The sequence below is a fragment of the Felis catus genome, chromosome E1, assembly GCF_018350175.1.
Source record: "Felis catus isolate Fca126 chromosome E1, F.catus_Fca126_mat1.0, whole genome shotgun sequence".
NCBI classification, from domain to species: domain Eukaryota; kingdom Metazoa; phylum Chordata; class Mammalia; order Carnivora; family Felidae; genus Felis; species Felis catus.
Genome location: NC_058381.1, coordinates 59,405,456 through 59,425,876, shown reverse-complemented (window position 1 = coordinate 59,425,876; position 20,421 = coordinate 59,405,456). Strand labels below are relative to the sequence as shown.

At 60.9% G+C, this 20,421-nt stretch overlaps 1 protein-coding gene across 2 annotated transcripts; it reads right to left on the bottom strand.

The window, feature by feature from the left end:
• Positions 1-1,234: 1,234 nt before the first annotated feature.
• Positions 1,235-20,411, bottom strand: SLC26A11 (solute carrier family 26 member 11). 2 transcript variants are annotated; one of them, XM_003997294.6, is made up of 17 exons: positions 20,309-20,411; positions 19,059-19,294; positions 18,325-18,517; positions 17,871-17,956; positions 15,343-15,422; positions 14,085-14,227; positions 13,454-13,629; positions 12,960-13,032; positions 10,552-10,602; positions 8,706-8,766; positions 7,171-7,226; positions 6,946-7,086; positions 4,412-4,539; positions 3,946-4,045; positions 3,413-3,546; positions 2,878-2,950; positions 1,235-2,088 (listed from the first exon to the last, which is right to left on the bottom strand). In XM_003997294.6, the coding sequence occupies exons 2-17, from the start codon at positions 19,290-19,292 to the stop codon at positions 1,997-1,999; spliced, it is 1,821 nt and encodes a 606-aa protein (XP_003997343.6). In that variant the 5' UTR covers positions 19,293-19,294; positions 20,309-20,411; the 3' UTR covers positions 1,235-1,996. The 2 variants fall into 2 exon arrangements, with proteins under 2 accessions (XP_003997343.6, XP_044899953.1); XM_045044018.1 differs by lacking the exon at positions 20,309-20,411 and having other exon boundaries at positions 19,059-19,981.
• Between the last annotated feature and the right edge of the window lie 10 nt (positions 20,412-20,421).

Below are 20,421 nucleotides of genomic sequence, written 5' to 3'. Positions count from 1 at the left end.
AAGGCAGCACTCCAGCCAGTGCTGTCGTGGACACGGTCCCATGGGCCCCGGCGCGTAGGCCAAGGCCCCGAGGGGGCTTACCTGCTGGCGAGGGATGGTGGGGCCCCACATCTTGGCACCAAATTCCCAACTCTTTCCATGCAGTTGACCAGACCAGTCCTTTCTCTTTTATTTAATGTAAGCTCTAATTAGAAATCAATTATAAATTTAATAAGCTCGTAAATAAGTTAGGAATTTTAAACTCAGTAAATTTGTAACTTCGTTCTGATATAAAATTAAAATACCATCGTTTAACTTAAGTTTTTCGATCTTAACAGGCAGAGAAGACCACATGTGTGCGTGCACACACACGAGGCGGGGAGGGGCAGGGAGAGAGGGAGAGAGAGAGTCCCAAGCAAGATCCACGCTGACAGCCCAGAGCCTGATGCGGGGCTCGAACTCACGAACTGTGACATCGTGACCTGAGCTGAGATCGAGAGTCAGATGCTCAAGCGACCAAGCTCCCCAGGCGCCCCCGCAAATGGTCTCTTGAGATGAAGGTCGTTCTGCAACTCTCCCTTCAACAACACCCGTGTGCAGGGGCGCGGGGGTGCCTCGTCCCTCAGCCACACAGCCCTGCAGCTCATGTGCTTCGCGGTCACGACATTCCCAAAAGGAGACGCTTAGCTGGCCTTCATTCTCTACAACTGCCAACCGGGCTGCGATGCCCATCCCTGCATCTGCACCCCGGAAGAGGATTCTGGGAAGCCGCCCTCCAGGCTCACAGGCGGGTAGGGCCCGCCAGAGCAGATGGGCGGCCAGTCTCCTGGTTCAAGAAGGGGTGTGCTTGGTGTGTGGGCTGGGGACAACTGGACTGCTGTCCCCCAGGGCCCTGGGCAGCGGCGGCCAGGCAGACAGGGCTCGAGGACATGCTCATCTGTGCAGATGGAGAGGCTCCTCGAGGAAAGGAAACGCAGATTCAGGGACGGGGTGCGCTCGGGGCCTGGAGGGAGAAACATCGCAAGACCGGGGCCCAGGCCGCTGGGCCAGAATGTGTCTTGGTGGGACCACCGGTGAGCTCCAGGGGGTCTATCTGCACAGTGAGTCCTTTCTCTAAGAAGTTCCGGGAGCACAGGCTTCCTCGGCTGTGACAGCGGGGGTGGAAAGGTGCGTGCACAGGCGGGACAGGCAGAGGCCACGTGTAGAGGCTCAGGAGTCCGTTGTGACACATACACAGAATAAAATACGACAGGGCCACGGCAAATCACGGTTCTGTTTATTATCACAACGCGTCATTCACAGCAAGGACTGCACAAAGGTACGGGTCACAGAGCACCACGTATGAGAGGACCCCGCCCGCGCACGACCGTAAACGCACGCACCCACACGCTGACGTACGGACCCGTACGCACGCCGCGGGGATGGGGTCTGCACTACCGCCAAAGTGGATGCGGGAGACGGTCTCCTGCACCTTTTACAAGAAGCGTTTCCAATTTTTACAAAAACACCAAAGCTGCTACATTTTTAATTTAAAAAAACGACGACAACAAAATTATTTTTAGCAAGACACTTTGAAATCATTTGACACACCTTGGCTTTCTCCCCGACGACAAATACGGATGCCGCCACCAAGGCTCGAACCCACCTCCGAGCTGCCCACTCCCAACGTCCCCTGTAACCAGGAAGGTGCTGGGGCGGGGAGACCCCTCCCCTGGACCGGGTGGAAATCCCGTCCCTTCTTTCTCACATGGTCCGTCATTCTAGAAGGCTGTCTTCAAACCACTCCTCAGAAAAACGTGCGTGCCCAGGAATCAGAATGAGATAAATATTCAGTCACCCCAAATAAAGACAGTGAGAGTCCCACCTGTGGATCCTGGTGTGTGGTTTTCCCTCCTCCTTCCAGGGTCACCGGCTCAGAGCCCTCAGCTCAGCGTGTTTATCGGGTGGCATCCAGAATCGCGGCATCAGGAACCTTCCTCGAGACGCCCCGAGCATCAGGTGCCCGTCGGTGCCCCAATCAGGCCTTCAACAGGGCGACCTTGTGTTCCGGAACAGAATCCTCGCTGATGTTGTAGGGCTGGGTCCCCGGTTCCTGACTCAAGTATTTCTCTGCAGAAGACACAAGGTTTGCAAGCACTAAAAAAGCCGAAGCGAGGAAGGTTCGCTTCACAGAATGGGATTCGAGGCTGGCACTTCGGGGTCCTGGTGCACAGGGAGCTGGGGTTCCCCCGGCCGGCACCCCCAACCCCAGGCAGGCTTCCAGCTACGTCCCTGATCAGAGCCTCATTGCTTTCCACGCCCCGATAACCCTTCCTCAGTGCCGGGCGGTCCCCTGGCAGGGCCGGGCCGCAGCTGTCCCTCTGTCTCCTGTGGGTCGGCCGTTTCCAGCAACAACGTGGATGGATCTCAGACACCACGCTGAGCCGAAGAAATCGGACACGAAAAGAACCTTTGCGATCCCCTTTAAGTCAAGTTCTACAACAGGCAAAGCTGACCTACGGTGGAGGAAATCAGAACAGCGGCTGACCCTGGCGGGGGGTCATGAAGAGGGGCTGAGGAGACCTTCTGGAATGATGGAAACGTTCCATCTCAACTGCGGACACCTGGCTGTACCCACCTGTCAGAACTCGAGCTGCACACTTAAGATCTGTGCGTTCGCTGAACCTATACTGCACCTTAAATAAAAACATCCCCCCAAATAAGCCCCCAGAACAAGAGGGCCCCCCGATTCTGTGGCCTCTGCCTCACCCACTGTGCCCACGCTCCCTACTCCTGGACCTGTGCGCCCGACCCTCCGATTCCAGAGTTTCTGTCTTGCCGTTCTGCCACCCCGATCCTGGGGGCCACGGGCACGCGCGGCTGACGTGGCTCGCTCTCAGATGACCCCGCCGTACCCACCTGCCTCTTCCAGTGTGGAGAAGTATTGCACACCCTTCAGGTCAGCGGACAGCAGGGCACGGAGAACGGGAACCTGCGGGGCAGGCAGACTTTAATTCCGGGCAGGGATGTTCCTGTCTCAACACGTGGGCACGCGCGGTCTGGGGCGGGCCCGCGGGTCCAGGGCCACCGGCCAGGTCACTGCTTCCCCCAGAGCGTCCAAGTAGTTACAACTCCACCTCTACTCAGGGAAACGGAGGGAAGAAACTGGGCCTCCTGGCTACGCTAGAAGAGGAGTATTTAGAAGTTGACGCTCTAAGGAGGACACAAAAACGAGCTCTCTGCAGACAGGACGAGGAACGTGACCGTTGTCAGCAGGCTTCGGAGCCAGGTGCCCGGGTCAGGGAGCAGGGGCCACCGTCCTCGCCGTGTGACTTTGGGCGGCTTACTCAGCCTCATGGGGCCGCGGTGCCCTTGTCCTCACGAGGGGACGGGAACAACGCCGACCTCACGGGCAGGTCTGAGGGCGAAAAGGGCCGCCCGTCGCGACACCCACCTGCAGGCCGACGAAGGCGAGGGTGACACCGTGCCTGTGGAAGTCTCCCAGGAGGTCCCCGAGCCCCAGCACCACGGTGTAGTCAATGCTGCAGACGTGGGTACAGTCCAGCACCGCGCAGCGCGGGGGGGACGCTGCGGAGACAGGGGCCGGCGGGTCAGGGGCCAGAGGGAGGCCACGGAGGGCTCCGGCCCCAGCAGGGAGGGTGGGGGTGGGGTCTGCAGGACCTGTGATCACAGCCGTCTGGAGACAGCAGCAGCGACCCCCTTCAGAGGAGGAACGGGCCCCTTTTCTTCCCCGAACACCAACTCCCGGGAACCAAGGACGGTCTTTAGGAACAAACGTTGGGAAACAGCCCCTCCTGCTGTGTGCAGACGGCAGGCACCCACCGGATGTCCCCAAGACGCCCTGAGACCTCCTGGGCCTGAGTGGGTGAGCTCCCTGGCGGCTGAGGACAGGGACTCAGGGTCCCGCGGGAGCAGACGGGGGTACAGAGAAGGTGGCAGGGAGTCGGGGGGCCCCAGCCCACGCACCTTCCAGAGTCCGACTCAGTATCGCCTCCCGGAGGGACTCGATGGCCGGGAAGTGCAGACCGCTGGCCGGCTGCAGGACCAGCACCGGCCCCTCCGACACCTGGGGACAGAGCAGGGGACAGCCGGTGGGTCCTACAGGCAAGTCCGACCTGGCAGTTCCGAGAGGGTGGCCCCTCCAGCAGGAGGCCCCAACCCAGGCCGACAGAACAGAGCGGGGGGAGCACAGCTGACGGGCCCTCACGCCTACCCGCAGCCTCACGTGCAGCGGGAGAGCTCTGTGGTCCACGGCAGGAGGCTGACACCCGTCCACTGCGTGAACGGTCACTGGGTGGTGCCACGGGCCAGAGTCGCACCGAAGAGGCGTGCGACAGTTGAGCCGAGGGGTACCGCCCAGGGCACGCGTCACCCCACCAGGCCCCCTGAGGCCAGCAGACCCCTGGCTCGGGGAGAACAGACGGGCCGGTACCTGCATCTTGGGTCTGGCCACAGAGTGCAGGAGGATCAGAGCGGACACCAGGGTCCCGGCCAGGATGCCGTACTGGACCTCCCAGAAGCAGAGCAGGAACGTCACGCAGAGGGGCAGCAGGTCCAGCCCTGGAAGAGAGGAGTCCAACTGAGGGGTGGCCCCCTCAGGATAAGCTGGGCTCCAGCGAGCCCGAGCCCCAGAGAGACCTCCGTCTGGGGCCTCAGGGGCTGACACGGGCCACGGCCACGCTGGCCGAGACGTGTCAGGGGCAAGAAAGCCCTCCCTGCCTGGCTGAGGGGCCACTAAGACCTGACAGCCAGGCCCAGGGCCCCTGCCCTCAGAGAGGAGGTCAACCGTGGGCACCTGTCGGGGGCCTGAGGAAGGGACCCGGGGGGTCCTTGGGCAACACGCGTGACTCCTCTGAGCCACGGGAGGAAGGGTCCTGGGGCAGGCGGGAGGGCTCGGGGGTCAGCCTAGGATTCGACTCTGACATGTGTCACTCGGGGGAGGCCCCATCCTCCCTGGGCTTCCGTGGGGGCGGAGAGCACCTGCCAGGCCCACGCAGGCGCCCCCAGGCGCCCACGCGTCTCAGGGCTGTCCCAAAGAGGGCGGCAGCGACACAGCAGGGAGCTGGCACGTGTGGCACGTGAAGAAATCACCGATGCCTCTCGGGGGCAGACGGGAGGACCCGGGGAAGCCCCGTAAATCCCTCCACTGCTTCTGCCAGTGAAACAAACACGTGAACAGGAGTTCCGTCAAAGGCACTGCGGGCTCCAGGAGTCCCGAGAGGAGTCGGGCCGCTGGGGTCACCCTGAGGCCTCTCATCTCTCCCCAGCCAGGCCAGGCTTGAGGCTGGGAAAGGGGAGGGGGGGAGGGGAGAAAGGGGGAGGAGGGACGGAAGGAGGGGGAGAGAAAGGGGAACAGAGGAGGAAAAGGAGGGGTGGAGAGGAGGGAGGAGGGGTAAGAAAAGGAGGAACAAGGGGAGGAAGAGAAGAGAAAGGAGGGATGAAGGGGAAAGGGGGTAGGAGAGAGAAGCAGGGGAAAGAAGGAGGGATAGAGAAGAAGGGAAGATAGATGAGGGAATGAGGGGGAAGGGGAGGAGGGGGAGGGGAAGGGGAAAAAGAGAGGAGGAGAAGGAGAAATGGAGGGGGGGGAGGAGGGGAGAAGCAGGGATGGAGGGGAGAGGAGAAGAGGAAGGAGGGGAGGGGAGAAGGGGGAGAAGGAGCAGGAAGGAGAAGAAGAGACAGAAGAAGGAGGGATGGAGGGGAGGGGAAAATAGATGAGGGAATGAGGGGGAAGGGGAGGAGGGGGAGGGGAAGAAGAGGGGAGAAGAAGGAGGGATGGAGGGGAGGGGAGGAGGGATGAGGGGAGGGGAGGAGGGGAGAAGGAGGAATAGAGGAGAGGGGAGAAGGGATGAAGGAGAAGAGAGAAGGGGAAGGGAGGAGGGGAGAAGGAGGGATGAAGGGGAGGGGAGAAGGGATGGAGGGAAAGAGGGAAGGGGAGGAGGGAGAAGAAGGGATGGAGGGGAGAATCCATGAGGAAATGAGGGGGAAGGGGAGGAGGAGGAGAAGGAAGGATGAAGGGGAGGGAAGGAGGGGAGGGGAGAAGGAAGGATGGAGGGGAGAGGAGAAGGGGAAGGAGGGAGGGGAGGAGGAGGAGGGGGAAGGGGAAGGGGAAAAAGAGAGGAGGAGAAGGAGAAATGGAGGGGAGGGGAGGGGAGGAGGGGAGAAGAAGAGATGGAGGGGAGAGGAGAAAAGGAAGGAGGGGAGGGGAGGAGGGGGGAAGGAGGGATGGAGGGGAGGGGAAAATAGATGAGGGAATGAGGGGGAAGGGGAGGAGGGGGAGGGGAAGAAGAGAGGAGGAGAAGGAGGGATGGAGGGGAGGGGAGGAGGAATGAAGGGGAGGGGAGGAGGGATGAGGGGAGGGGAGGAGGGGAGAAGGAGGGATAGAGGAGAGGGGAGAAGGGATGAAGGGGAAGAGAGGAGGGGAAGGGAGGAGGGGAGAAGGAGGGATGGAGGGGAGGGGAGGAGAGATGAAAGGGAGGGGAAGAGGGAAGGGGAGGAGGGAGAAGAAGGGATGGAGGGGAGAATCCATGAGGAAATGAGGGGGAAGGGGAGGAGGAGGAGAAGGAAGGATGAAGGAGAGGGGAGGAGGGGAGAGGAGAATGAGGGATGGAGGGGAGAGGAGAAGGGGAAGGAGGGAGGGGAGGAGGGGGAGAAGGAGGGGGGAGGGGAAGAAGAGAGAGGAGAAGGAAGGACGGAGGGGAGGCGAGGAGGGGGAGAGGAGGAAGGATGGAGGAGAGAGAAGGGGGAGCAGGGGCGGGGGGAGGGCAGCAGGGGTGCCCGCGGGCTGCAGACTCACTCCGCACTGCACGGAGCGGGTCTGGGGCACCCTTCGCCCTCCTGACCCACGGCCAGCAGGGCCACCTCCCGGGACGACGGTAACCCCCGGCCGCAACCGTGCCCCGTGGGTCCCGGAAGACGGTGGGGGGAGGATCCAGGATACGTGCGCGTGACCGGCGAGCACACACGTACTCTTCACGCGCCAGAGCGTCCCGAAGATCCCAGCGTCGAACAGCGGAGCCACGGCCATGATGATGATGGCGGCCAGGGCGGACTTGGGGATATAGTAGAACAGCGAGGTCAGGTAGTCCAGCGACAGCAGCACCAGCACTCCTGCGGGGTGGGGGCGCAGGGCGTCATGGGTGACCACCAGCCCCGCCCCGCATGCGCTCCGGGCTTGGGGGGGGGGTTGCTCACCTGTCACCAGGCCCCCTGCTGGGGTGCACACCCCCGACTGCGCGTTCACAGCCGTCCTGGAAGGAAACACAGACGCCCCTGGTGGCTGAGGGGCCCTGGACCGGCAGGGGAGGCTGGCCCCTGGGACCGGAGCGCCTGGAAGGGGACGTCGGGGCCCCGCGGACACTGGCACCTAAGCGGGGACACTGAGGAGCAGCCAACCCTGCCTGTCCCCAGCTGTGGCATTTTGTCACGGCAGGCTAGCAAAAATGTCACTGTGTTCACGGATACGCAGACATGCTGCTGACGCTACCGAGTGGGGGACGTCCCTCTCACCACACACTCGTCTCCCACATGCACGCGCACACGTGGACAGAAAGGCCTGGAGAGACAACCGCCACGGGCTGACGGTGAGGCTCCTCCCAGGGGACTGGAAGTCAACTTGGCTGTTTTCGACTTCCCTTTTCCCCGTCGCCTGTTTGGAAAACTGCATCCGGTCCCGCAACCCAGGAAGAGCCTTCTCTGCCCAAGAACTCGACCCCGGCCCACATTTTCCTCTGCCACCGCGAGCACCACAAAGGGAGAACCCGGTTTCGGCTCCCGATCACCCTGATGGTGACCTGTGCCCGCCTGCATGCCCTCTGGATATGCCAGTCCGTCTGTACGTGTCCACAGAGAGCCTAAGTCGTCTTCCGCTTTTCCAGAGCTGGGCAGAAACTTCATTCCTCAAACACTCACTGATTTTTCTGGTACCCGTTATACGCAAGGTACTGCACCGGACGGGGGCACAAGACCTGCGACCTTGATGGACAGGTCACGCTACAAGAGCTGGTGGAAGGTTAGACTGAGGAAACACGGAGGGTTTATTTCACAAACCAGCCCAGTGCCCGCAGGCTGCTGGCTTCATTCTATGCGCTCTCGTTCAACCTCCGGTAACTCTGAAGCGGGCCCGTTGTGACTCCTGTTTGCAGGCGAGGACACGGAGTGGGCCCTGCGGCCCCTCGGACGCGGGGGTTTGGGGGTGTTGCGGAGGTCCAGTACTCAGACGGGGTCGGGCCAGCGGTTCTGGGGACACAGGTGCTGCTGGCCAATGCCCCCACTTCTCCACCCCCAGCAAGGTCACTCTCTGCCCTGCCCTCTGGCCTTCCGGGGGGGGGGGGGGGCTGGTGCCAGCACGTGTGGAGGCTGTGCGTAACCCACACCCGTTTCTCCACACGGAGCACGATGCTTCCCGTCCCCTTCCGGAATGCGCTCTGGCAGGAGATGCGGGAGCCCTGCCGTGTGCTGGGGACGTGTTAGGAGTAAACCGCGGCACCGGCGACCAGAGAAACAGGTGAGATGGTGAAGGGCAGCAGAGTGAGCCCAGGTCCTGCCTCCCACGGATGCCGCTGATGGAGCGGTGCGGCCACCACGGGCAGACTTCTGCCCCGGAGGAGAACAGAGGAGCATCGAGATGTGGGCAGGGGCCCAGCAGGCTCTTCGAGCTGCATGTGGACCCTCTGGCCTGGGCTGGGACCTCCCCCGCCCAAGGCACAGAGAAGGACGTGGTCACTCACCGCCCAAAGCTGCCTGTGACCGGGTAGGAGGACACGAGGGAGCCCAGCACGTTGGTCAGGCCTGGGGAGGAAACGGAAGCAAGAGGTTTATCCGGGGGGAGCGGGACATAAAATGATACAAACACATGGGACATGATGATGAAACGGAGGCCGGAGACCAGGAAGGAAACAGGAAGAGGGAAGGTGGGAGGAATCACCCAGGGGTGTGCTACGAGCATCCAGGTGTCTGTCACAGGGAAGAAACACAAATCATGATCTTTGCCGAGTTCACTGGGGTTGACCCTAACTTTAAAGTAACTCTGGCCCCAGACTTGCCCCGCTGAACTAAACATGCCTTTTTCCATGTGTAACAGGGCCCAGAAGGCCCACCAGCCCGGAGGTCAGCTATCCCCCTCCTTCTTCAAACCCACGCTCCTGTCATGAGACGACCAGCTCGTACACAAGGTCACGGCTAGTAAGTGCCCCACTCCCGTGACGCTGACTCACCCACACCTGAGACCCTGGCCGGGACCTACGAACGGAGATAACTAATTAGCCCACGTTTATCACGGGGGGCCCTGCCAGCATGTGGCTCGCCCAGGGCCTTCCCAAAGACCACGGTCCCGCATGGTCCATAACGCCACAATGGGCTCACAGGTTCAGGTACCCGCTCTTGAGACAGCTCAGGGTGGGGCCCGCTCAGAACCAGGCCCTCCTGGGTCCCACAGCCCAGCACGTGCCCCAAGAGCAGGGCCACACATCGCTGGAGGTAGCAGAGGCCGTGTGCTGACCACACACGGTCACCCTGACTCTTCGCGATGGCCCGAGACTCTGGTCAGAGACCTGACCGCGTGGTGTGGGCGTTCTGCGGCGCCCGTCCGCCACGAGCTCAGAGAGGAGCCCCCCAAAGTCTCTGTGACCCATCCTGGGGCCCCATGCCCTGTGCTGTCAGGAAACTCAGTGGCTCGAGCCCAAAACGCCGCCATGCAGGGAAGCAGCAGGGCGGGGGGCGGGGGTGGGGGGCTCCTGTGGACTCCCCGGGGAAGACACCTGCTGGCACCGCCGGGTCAGACCGCTGCCTACCTCACAAGCGGCAGGAAGCAAAGGCAGAAGAGCCTGGTGTCCACAAATGAAAAACAGTCGTGAGAACTCAATTTAAGATGCGGGTCGTGCCCTCAAAACGAATCCCCAGAGGGGCGCCTGGGTGGCTCAGTCGGTTAAGCGTCCGACTTCAGCCAGGTCACGATCTCGCGGTCCGTGAGTTTGAGCCCCGTGTCGGGCTCTGGGCTGATGGCTCGGAGCCTGGAGCCTGTTTCCGATTCTGTGTCTCCCTCTCTCTCTGCCCCTCCCCCGTTCATGCTCTGTCTCTCTCTGTCTCAAAAATAAATAAACGTTAAAAAAAAAAAAAAAAAAAAAGAATCCCCAGAGAGGCCAGATTTGTGGAAACTAAACAAAAAGCCAGGACACCTGGCATAGACCCACCCAATAGTGGGGCCTACCCGAGTCTTCGCTGACCTGCCTGCCCGGCCTGCAGGGGGGTGACGGGGAGGGGGCGAGGACAGACGGGGTCCCGGACATCAGCAGGCTCACCCGGAGCCCACGTTCCTCAGCGATCTGACCCCAATGTGGAACATTCCTGGCATTCCTTGACCCGGAGCAGAGCTACAGACCTCCGGGTCTGGTATACAGCAAGTGCTCAATAAGCTCCAGTCACAGCGACACCAGAGGTCAGCCGCCTACGCCACGTGAGTATGCACGGGACCATCTGGGGACGGGCCCGACTCGCGGCCACCTCTGCTCCTCGTACCTCGCCACACGCATCACCACGGTCTGAGCAGCCCAAGTGAGACCGCCGCTGGGGTCTTACCGATGGCCAGCAGCTCCTGGTTGGCGTCAACGTGGTAATTATTCTGGGAAGCTACGGAGAGAGAATAAGAACAGTCACTAGATACACGGCCTCGCTGAGAAAACGTCCGTCAGACAAAAAACAGATTATCAACTTCCACCCACGGCAATGTCTACGTGATGCAAACGTAAGCATGTAAACACGCAAAAAAAACACATGCATGTATGCGAACAAATACGCTCAAGCGTGTACGCGTGTCTCCCAAGAAAGGGCAGAAAGATGGACGGGAAAACGTGAGCAGCGAACAACTGGGGTGGCGAGAGCGGCTTCTTTGTACGCGTCTGCACCTCCCGCGTGTCCTATGACGACGTGTGCTGCTCTCACGAGAAGGGCGAAGTCTGAAACGAAAACCTGTCTGATCACGAGTGGGGAGGACCCGGAAGGCACAGACAAGGCCATTCAGACAGACGGGCCGGCAGGCACGGGGTGGGGGTGGGGGGACACGCGGCGGCCGTGAATCCCAGGCAGCGGCTGGCACGCGTTTCTGTGAAGGGCCAGCTGGGAACATTTTAGGCTCTGCCGGCCACACTCTGTCACGACGACTCCGTGCGTGTCACAGCCAGAAGTAGCAGCCGTGGAAACCCGCGATCACGTGAGCAGGACCGCGTTCCAGTAACACCTTTCTGCTACACGAATACTGAGATTATGAACTTCGCGTGCTTTTCGTGTGTCAGGAAATCCTAAACTTGTTTAGAAATTTTTTTCAAACGCTTAAAAATGTAACAGCCACTCTCAGGCCATGGGCAGCAGCAAGGATTCTCCAAGCCCCCGATTCGGAGGATGACAAGCTTACAAGTTAGGACAGGAGAGCAACTGACTTCAAAGGAAAACAGGGAGAGAACAAGCAGGGGAAGGGCAGAGAGAGGGAGACACAGAATCCAGAGCAGGTTCCAGGCTCTGAGCTGTCAGCACAGAGCCCGACACGGGGGCTCCAACTCAAGAACCCTGAGATCCTGACCTGAGCCGAAGTCGGATGCTTAACCGACTGAGCCACCCAGGCGCCCCAGAAAACCAAGTTTTAAAGTGAGGCGAGAGGCATAAACTCTTTAAGATGTAGACTCCAAAATGCCCCCAAATCTCCCCTGCCAGAAAAAGATAATCAGGAAATCAAGAGCTGTACAAGAAAGATTTGATCGGAACATGACCTCGAGCAGCCACTGGCATTTGGAAGAGAGTGTTCGAGACTCTCTTCGGAAGGACAGAAGGGTCAGGCTGCTGGCAGTTCGCACGAGGAAACGAAATCCTGGCATAACCAGAGCCGATCTATGGAGACAGAGCGACACGGGCACCTTTCCTGGGTTTCATCTTTAGGGTCACCCTAAACCCCAGGGTGAGAGCCTAACCGTCATAAAACGAAATGAAAATGCCACCCACAAAGACAACACAAAGCTGGACGTCCAGCAGACCAAAGGGAGGGGACGCGAGAAGGATGAAGCAGCCTCAGCCCAGAGGGAGGAATGAGGACAATAGATATTTAAGTAGATTGAGGTCTCCGGGCCTCCCTGGGGGCAAGGAGGGGACAGGCCAGGTGTGCTCAGCCGACTGAAGGAGCACATTGTTAAAATTTTTTCTTTAAATGGTTTTTATTTATTTACTTTTTTAGAGAGCCAGGGAGCCTGAGCAGGGAGAGGGGCAGAGGGAGAGGAGGAAGAGACAGAAAGAGAATCTTAAGCAGGCTTCATGCTGAGTGAGGAACCCAACACAGGGCCCGATCCCACGACCGTGAGATCATGACCTGAGCGGAAATCAAGAGTCAGGCACTCAACCGACTGAGCCACCCAGGCACCTGACGTTGTTAAACTTTTAGGAATTGTGGGAACCTGTCATCAAACATAGCCGTTACTATCTATTATGTGAAAACTTCCCGTCAAGTTATATTAAAAATAAAGATATACTTAAAACTCCTTCTAAAAAAACCAAAAACTCCTCCTTTGCCTACCTACGTTTTCCTAAGACAAGCTCATTTCACAGCATGTGCACGTGGGGGCGTGGCTACCGCCTGGGGGCGTGGCCATCGCATGGGGGCGTGGCTGCCGCAATGTCATCCCAAGATGGGAACTTCAAACTCTGTTCTGCTGGGAGCCACGTGGGTGGGGGGAACGTTTCCGTCAAAGAAAACGCAAAGGGGAAATGGCAAGCCCTTCTTTTTCTGGAGAGCAGGCTCCCAGACGTTAGCAGCCACCACCGGGTGAGGTTTTTCATTGTTAAATCCACTTTCACCACAAATTTTTGTTTAAAGACGAACATGTACTACTTGGATAAAAACACAAGCTGTGAAAAATCAAAGCAGAGAACAGAAAGGAAAAGAGCAGGCAAGCTAGTCAGGCTCCCGGACAGCACCAGGGAGGCACGGATGGCGGGCACCTTACCAAAGGACTTGGCCACCGCGATGCTCTCCAGGAGACCCATCAGGGGCACCACGGCCAGCCCAGCCCCCATGTCCTGAGGGAGGAGACAGGGACAGTGAGTGACCCTCTGAGGAAGGAGAGCAGGGGTCTGGCCGGGCAGTGACCCGTCCTTCGGCCGCGGGGCCGTGAGCTCACACGCGCAAAGAGGCAACTCCGTGTGGCACGTGCACGGAGCAGGACACGGAGCGAACCCCTGCTTTGCCAGCGCCCGTGACGTGAGACGCTCCTCTGGGCTCAGGGCAGGAAAATAAAGGCGGTGTCCTTTGAGGTCGTGCCCCATCTGGAACTCTTTCGTGCCCGTCCCTGCACCCAGAGGCGCTCCGCCCTGAGGACTCAGGGGTCCCAACGGGGCTCAGAGCTCCTTGTTACGAAGCGGATGCATCAGGGCGCAGACAGAACCAGGCCAGAGGCTGCCGCAGCTCAGCCCAGAGGCCTGGCTCCCCGCCTCTACCCACCTGTACCATCTCGGTGAAGGAAACTGTTCTGTTGGCCGTGGTCACCGAGAAGGGCGGAAGGCGGACGGGAGGGAGCCCCTCGGCCGTCTGTCCGGTTAGAACAAAAGGCTGGTATCCAGTCACCTCGAAGGAGTACGCGACCAGGGCGGCAAAGGAGACCACCAGCGCGTTGCGAGCTAGGACAGAGCGAGAACCATTGGTGAACCCGGCTCCTCTGGGTGACTGGGGTGAATACACCCTACCCCAGCCACGGCCCCTGACGCTCCCGCCTGGGAAACAGCACGGGCTCGAGTGACTGTGGGGAGGGCGTGAACACGTGATGCCATGGCAAACCAAGACGGCAGGACAGGCGTATGGCGACGTGCAGGGCCCACACGCGTCACCTACTGGTTCACCTTGCGTCCCGCCCCTCGCGTCTTGCCTGGGCTGTGCTGGCTGCTTAAGTGGGGGTGACACCTCTTCCCGGAACACGAGCCCCATCATGCAACCAGCTCTTGAGTCACATCCAGACCAGAGACAGGAAAATCCCTCGGGGTGGGACTCCGGGGCTGGGGGGGGGGGGACACGGGGCACCCCTCACCCTGGGTGTGCAGGACGGCTGCACAACTTCCTCGGCCGGAACACCCCTCACCTGTTGTGGCCGTCCAGACCAGCGCGTGGCTGAGCCGCACGCCGGGGGGCATCTCAGGGTGGACGGGGGGCACGTGGTTCCGCATCAGCTTCAGCACCAACAGCAGCACCATGCAGACCAGCCCCAGCACGGCATCGCCCACCCTGTGGACAGACACCGGTCACGCCCAGGCCGGCCCAGGGCACACACCTCTGCCCCTCGGTTGCCCCTTCTGCGGGGAAGCCCCCTCTCTCGGTTGCTCTTCTCGCTGTCTGCTAAGCAAAGTGCTTCCCTGCTCTATTTCGACGTTTTGTTCAGTGACCACACAGGCCAGCGCAGGCCTGGGAGCCGAGGCCCGAATCCCAGTGGCACTGGGGCCACTAGCTCACGTTTTGAGTCACGTAGCTCTATGGGCTGCAGAGGCCTGGACTGTTCCAGGAAGTTCACCTGCAGGAAGAACTGCCTAGGGAGATCTGACTGCCTCTTATGCTCTCTGACCAGTCAGTCTCCAATTCTCCTGCCCCCTCCCACCCACCCCCCAGGAGGATGACCCCCACAGGCCGCATGACCCGGGCCAGGGAGCCCCTGGCTTCCAGTGGGTTCAGCCCCGAGGAGCCTCACTGCAGACGAAGGGGAGAGAGGACAGTCGGTCACAGGTCTCCCCCTCTCCCTCCAGGCCTCAGCACCGGCCCCACCGGGCAGCTACCCCCAGGTAACTGCTCCTCCGGCCAGGGACACGTCCAGACTCCCGGCTCATCTGGGATCCTCTCCTATCGGTCTCGTTACCCTGGCTGCTCTCTGGGGGAGGCCCTTCGACTGAAGAAGCCCCATGACCCGCTGCCTGCCGCCCGTCCCTCGGGCACATCCACATTGTCTGCCTGCCCCGTGGCCTGCGTTCTCACTGAACCACAAACCTCTGGAGAGACCGCTGCCCTTCCTCTGCGGGGGGCCCTCCCACTCCTACCACCCAAGGCTCTGTGCAGGGCCACAGGACGGGACCGGCTCTCAGGTCGTCCCGCACAGAGCTTCTCAAACTGCAGTGCGCACACTGACCCCCCGGGGCCCCCGCTGAACGCTGGCTGCTTGAGCAGGTCCGCGCATGGCCGCGAGTCTGCATTCCTAACCAGCTCCCCTGTGACGCTGGTGCTGCTCTGGGACCTGTTCGAAGGGACAGGCCCCAGAGGTCGGGAATAAGTTCCCCCCGGGGGTGGGGCCTGGGAGAGGGGTTCCGGGAGGAAGGGCTTCCCTACACGGGCAGGACCACACGGCCATGAGGTACCTGGTCTCTCCGATGTTGCGGAAGGTGTGATACACTTGCAGGAAAAACTGTCTGGGGATACCCTGCAGTCCCAGGAGGTTCTGTTCAAACAGAGATTCAGATCAGACAACCTTCTCAAAGTGAGGCCTGAAACCCTCCCCTGCAGCATCTCAGTACATTGTAAACCCAGAGTCCAAGGGCCCTTGCTGGGGGCACATCCCAAGGCTCTCTGGGGACCCTCTGCCCATTCCCAAAGCCCCCAGGGGCAGGGGCTCGTGATCCTTGGGCGAAAGAGATCAAGGACACGTCTTGGTGAATAATTCTCCCTTGTGAGGAAAACCAGTCCGGGTGATCTCAAAGCAAGGAGACCTCTTCGTGCGCCCTGGTCAAGGGTCTGGGGTCGCTGCCGGCCCACCCCACCCCGCCCTGCAGGCCCCACTGCCCTTGGCTCCGTCCCGTCCCTCACACCGAGCGCCCCATCCCTACCTCCTGCCACTGGCCCGAGGCCACAACCCTCACCCGGAGGCCCACCAGCCAGGCCCCCCTCCTACCAGAAGTACAGCCAGGTGGAGCCAAAGGCAGAGCCACTGGGGGCTCCGAGGGCCTCCTGGGAAGGATGCTGGGGGACCCAGGAGGGCAGGGTCCTCGGAGGGGAGAAGGGGTCTACCCTGCGTTTTAGTTCTTTAGCCACTTGAGACCAGGTGGGGAACATTAGCGAGAAGGCTTATGCCCCGACCCCCAGAATGGTCAGGCTGCAAGGATCCCCAAACCTGCACACAGCCCCAGATGGGACAGACACTGGGGTGGAGACACATGGATCCTGGGGCCCAAGGAGCTCCCAGCCAGGGCAGGTCAGGAGGACCCCCCCTCCTGACCCTCCCCCCGCCCCCAGCTTAGGGCTCTCAAATGGCTGTCGTAACCTGGTCAAGGCGTTAAAGATTTGGGGGACCTGGGATTGCCAAGTAAGAGTGCATTAAGAAGCGGTCCCCTATAGAGGAGCCTGGAGGGCTCAGTCAGTTCAGCGTCCGACTTCGGCTTAGATCACGACCTCACGGTTCGTGAATTCAAGCCCCACATTGGGCTCCATGCGGACAGCTCAGAGCCTGCTTGAGAATCCCTCCCTCTCTTAGGATAAATAAACTACTAAAAAAAAAAAAAAAAAAGCTGCCCTCTCTGTATTACAGTCCCATAAAAGAACAATCCTGATGCTGAAAGAGAAGCACAGTGTTTCCAGAATAAAGGACACACTGTCCCAAGGAGCGGCACTTGCCGAGCTCACCCTGACACACGTGTGCACAGAATACATAAACCGTGCCCACCCACACCTTCCTGAGCAGCGTCTCCTCTCTGGTGCAGATAACCACAGACCTGCCTCCCAGGAGCAGCCTGAGAATCAAACACGAGGGAGGGTTTGGCCCAGCGTCTGGCACGTAGCAACAGCACAAACAGGGTCAGCTCTGGCTCATACGCCCTCGCGTCCCGGACTCTCCCGCTCCACCACCATCGGGGAGACGCGCTGGGCCAGCCGGGAGCAGAGCCTGGCCATGGGATCCGCGCCTCGGAGAGGTGACACACAGGCGGGGGCGGGCCTTCATTCCCACACCCTGGCTCAGTTCTACTCCGGGCACCCCACTGAGCACTCACTTCCTTTTTACAAAGCTCAGGGCCAGGCAACGAACCGCAGTCCTAAAGAAAACACGCCCTTCGGGAACTTAAAACCCAGTGAAAGGGCAGCAAATAAAGTCCTCAAATAACGGATGGTGATTGGTTCTGGTGCTTCTTACGGTTGTGTTTCACAGAATTATAAAGAAGCATGGCATCCGAAAAGCACCAAAGGGGCGTCTGGGAGGGTCAGTTGGGTAAGCGTCCGACTCTTGATTTCGGCTCAGGTCGTGATCCCAGGGTCTTGGGGTTAGCCTCAAGTCAGGCTCACGCATTGAGCGTGGAGCCTGCTTGGGATTCTGTCCCTCCCTCTTCCTCGGCTCCTCCCCAGCCCCAAGGTGCAGGGGCGCACACGCACTCTCTCTCTCTCTCCCAAAAAAAGTATACAGAGATGCCTGGGTGGCTGGGTCAACTGACATCTATCTTGGCTCAGATCATGATCTCAGTTTGTGAGTTTGATCCCCGCTTCAGGCTCTACGCAGGACAGCTCAGAGCCTGCTTAGCATCCTGCTTGGGACCCTCTCTCTCCCTCTCTCTGTCCCTCCCCTGCTCATTCTCTCCCTCTCTCGCTCCCTCAAAAACAAACTTTAAAAATGTATACACGTGCGTCCAAATAAATTTTTAAAAATAAAATCAAAGAAAAACGGTCAACAGAAATTTAGAAAAAGAAAACTCTAGACTGTCGTTACCAGTCGCCCACGTTACCTCTTGCACGGTCCAACCGTCACTCAGCATCTTCCCCAGGGGCTCACGGGACCGATGGAGATGCGCTGGAGCCCCTGTGCTCTGAGCTCCAGAACAGCAAGCCATCAACTGGCCCGCACATATCGACCCCAGCCCCTGTCCCACTACCCACGAGGTGCCCGGGAGCCAACTAGTGCGCCTACCTTGATCTGCCCGAAGCCAATGGTGACGGTGGCAGCGGACGTGAAACCTTTGATGACAGGGCAGGAGATGAAGTCCAGCAAGAAGCCTGGCCAGCCGAGAGAGAACACTAAGCTGGTCCCAGCTCTGCCCAGTCCCAGAGGACGTGGCTAGATGTGGGCTGGGACAGGCGGTCCGGGTGGAACAAGGCTAAGGACCACATGCCCCGTCTGGACTAGTTTGGACAGTGGAGAAGGGAGGCTAGGGTCTGGGACCCGGAGCCCTTCTCCAAGTAGAATAGGAGAGGGCTGAGAGGGCCCCCTCACTCACACACACACACACACACACACACACACACACACACACACACACGAAGAGCCCTTGGGACGCAAAGAAGGAAATTTTGGCTGAGGGCCAGGGCATCCCCGGGACGCAGGGGCCTGGGTATCCCGTGACAGGAAGGCCCGAGAGTCCTACCCAAGCGCAGGAAGCCCATGGCTAACTGGATGCAGCCAGACAGAAAGGCCAGCAGCACGGCGTAGGCAGGCTCGTGGAAAGTGTAGAAGGAGACCAGGAGGGACATGATGGCCGTCGGGCCCAGGGTCACGTCCCGGGAGGTGCCCAGGAAGAAATACACGAAGCATCCCATGAAGGCAGAGTAGAGGCCGTACTGGTGGGGAGACAGCACTGAGCATCAAGGAGGCACACAGCATGCCCACGGTGTCCCGTGGGCAGGTGTCTAAGCGCAGGATCTGTGGCGGGTGGCCGTCGTGTCCTGCGGGGACTCCGGCGCACAGGCGGGGTAAAGCACTCACGCCGTTAGCCACGGTTGGGGACCTACAGTGACCGGGGGCCTCTTTTCCACCTGCTTCCCAGCGGGGTGCCCACAGGAGTACAAAGGCCTGAGCCCTTATCTCAGTCTAGGAGTCTAAGAAAACGTTCTCGTGAGTCATGCTGCCGGGCCCCTCGGGCAACCCAGCACTACTGGTCCAGTGCCTGCGTGTGACGAGTGTGGCAAGAGCGGTTACAGGGGCGTGTGTCTGCCCCAAGGCGGTCACATGCTGCAGACTGCAGGCCAAGCCTTCTGGGGGGCCCCACGGGGCCGGGGTTCTGGTGCCCTGCCTGTCTGGAGGGGACGCTACGCATTTCTGCTCGGCTCCCGGGACGGTGCTGAGGCTGGAGCGGGGCGGCAGCGGGGGCAGACGTCTCACCTCGGGCGGGAGGGCAGCCACCTCGGCGTAGGCCAGTGCCTGCGGGATGACCGTGAGCCCGACGGAGAGCCCGGCGATGGCGTCCATCTTCAGCCATGACACGGAATAGTCCGGCAGCCAGGCCAGGATGGGCAGCCGCCTCTGCAGGGCCGCAGGGGAGCAGCAGCGGGCCTGTGGGGCCATATTGGCACCCGAGGGCCTGGCCTGCCCCAACGCCTTCACAGGAGAGGGCATGCCTGGGGTGGGCATGGGGATGACACAGCTGCAGTCAGGGTCTAGGCTTGGGAGAATCCAGCAACAGGGCAGGGTCCAGGGCAGTCAGGAGGGGCACACGGGCCTCCCCCCAGGGGATCCGAACCAGATGGATTAAATCTGCCCTTTGCGGGCCTCGAAGGAACCCAACAACCAGCGCAGAGGGAGCCTCGACAAAAGATGCAGTCCCCCATCCAGTCCCCTGCTCGCTACCCTCCCTGAATCCCACCTGCCCAAACGCCAGCTGCTTTCTTTCCAAGGCCCCTCGACAGAAAGAACGGGATGAACGGTTTCTCCGTGAGGGACCTAAACGCTAATTAGACCCCACGTCTCTCCTCCCGGGATAATCTGTTTCTTCTTTCTCCCTCGCCAAGGAATTTAAGGACAGCAGCGCGAGGAGTAGCGGGGTCCACGGGGGCTCCCTCGTCTGGCAGGCGGCGCGTGGGTGGGGGGCCTGCAGCCTCCAGGGCCCCGAGGCTTTCCAAGTGCGCAGCGCGGGCGAACTCCACCCACTACGGCTGACTGCGGCGCGGGAGGTGGGGGTCTCGCATCCTGAGGCCGCGCCTCACCCCACCCCCCACCTGTGGCATTCGCATCCCTACAGGAGCTCCAGGGACTCTAGTGGGCTCTGGGGAACGTTCGAGGCCCCTCCATTAATTCTGGGTGCGCAGCCTCCTCTAGGGACCTGGCGCCTCCCCCCCTCCCCGCGCGCAGAGCCAGCCTCAGACCACCCCTCACCCCCGGACCCCGGCGCACCCCGCCTCCCACCCTCGAAGCCGCCTGCCCCGGACGTTGGGTCTTAGGGTGGGCACCCCACGCCTGCTGACCGTTCCAGCAAGGCCGAGGGAGACGGGGACCTGGTGGGGACGCGGTGGGGAAGGGTCCCCGCGAGAGGAGCCCGCACCCTCGGGCCCCGAGCCTCCCCCAGCGACCCCAGCCCGTCCCCCGCAGCTCGCCCACCCCGCCCGGGCCCCGCTCCCCGCCCGCCACAGACCCACCGGGCGCCGCGGCTCGGGGTCTCCGGACGTCGCCGCAGCCCGGGTCTGCGGGAACCGCAGAGGGAGAGAGAGGGAGGGGAGAGTTGGAGGGGGCGGGGCCTGGCGCGCACGTG

Bases quoted from the DNA above. Each gene is read 5' to 3' on its own strand.
- SLC26A11 (XM_045044018.1), bottom strand. From the start codon at position 19,307: ATGCCCACCCCAGGCATGCCCTCTCCTGTGAAGGCGTTGGGGCAGGCC. The intron at 13,630-14,084 runs GTGAGGGGTGTT...GCTCTGTCCTAG, and splicing joins GGTCTGGACGGCCACAACAG to CTCGCAACGCGCTGGTGGTC. The intron at 7,227-8,705 runs GTGAGTGACCAC...GTTTCCTTCCAG, and splicing joins GTCACAGGCAGCTTTGGGCG to GACGGCTGTGAACGCGCAGT.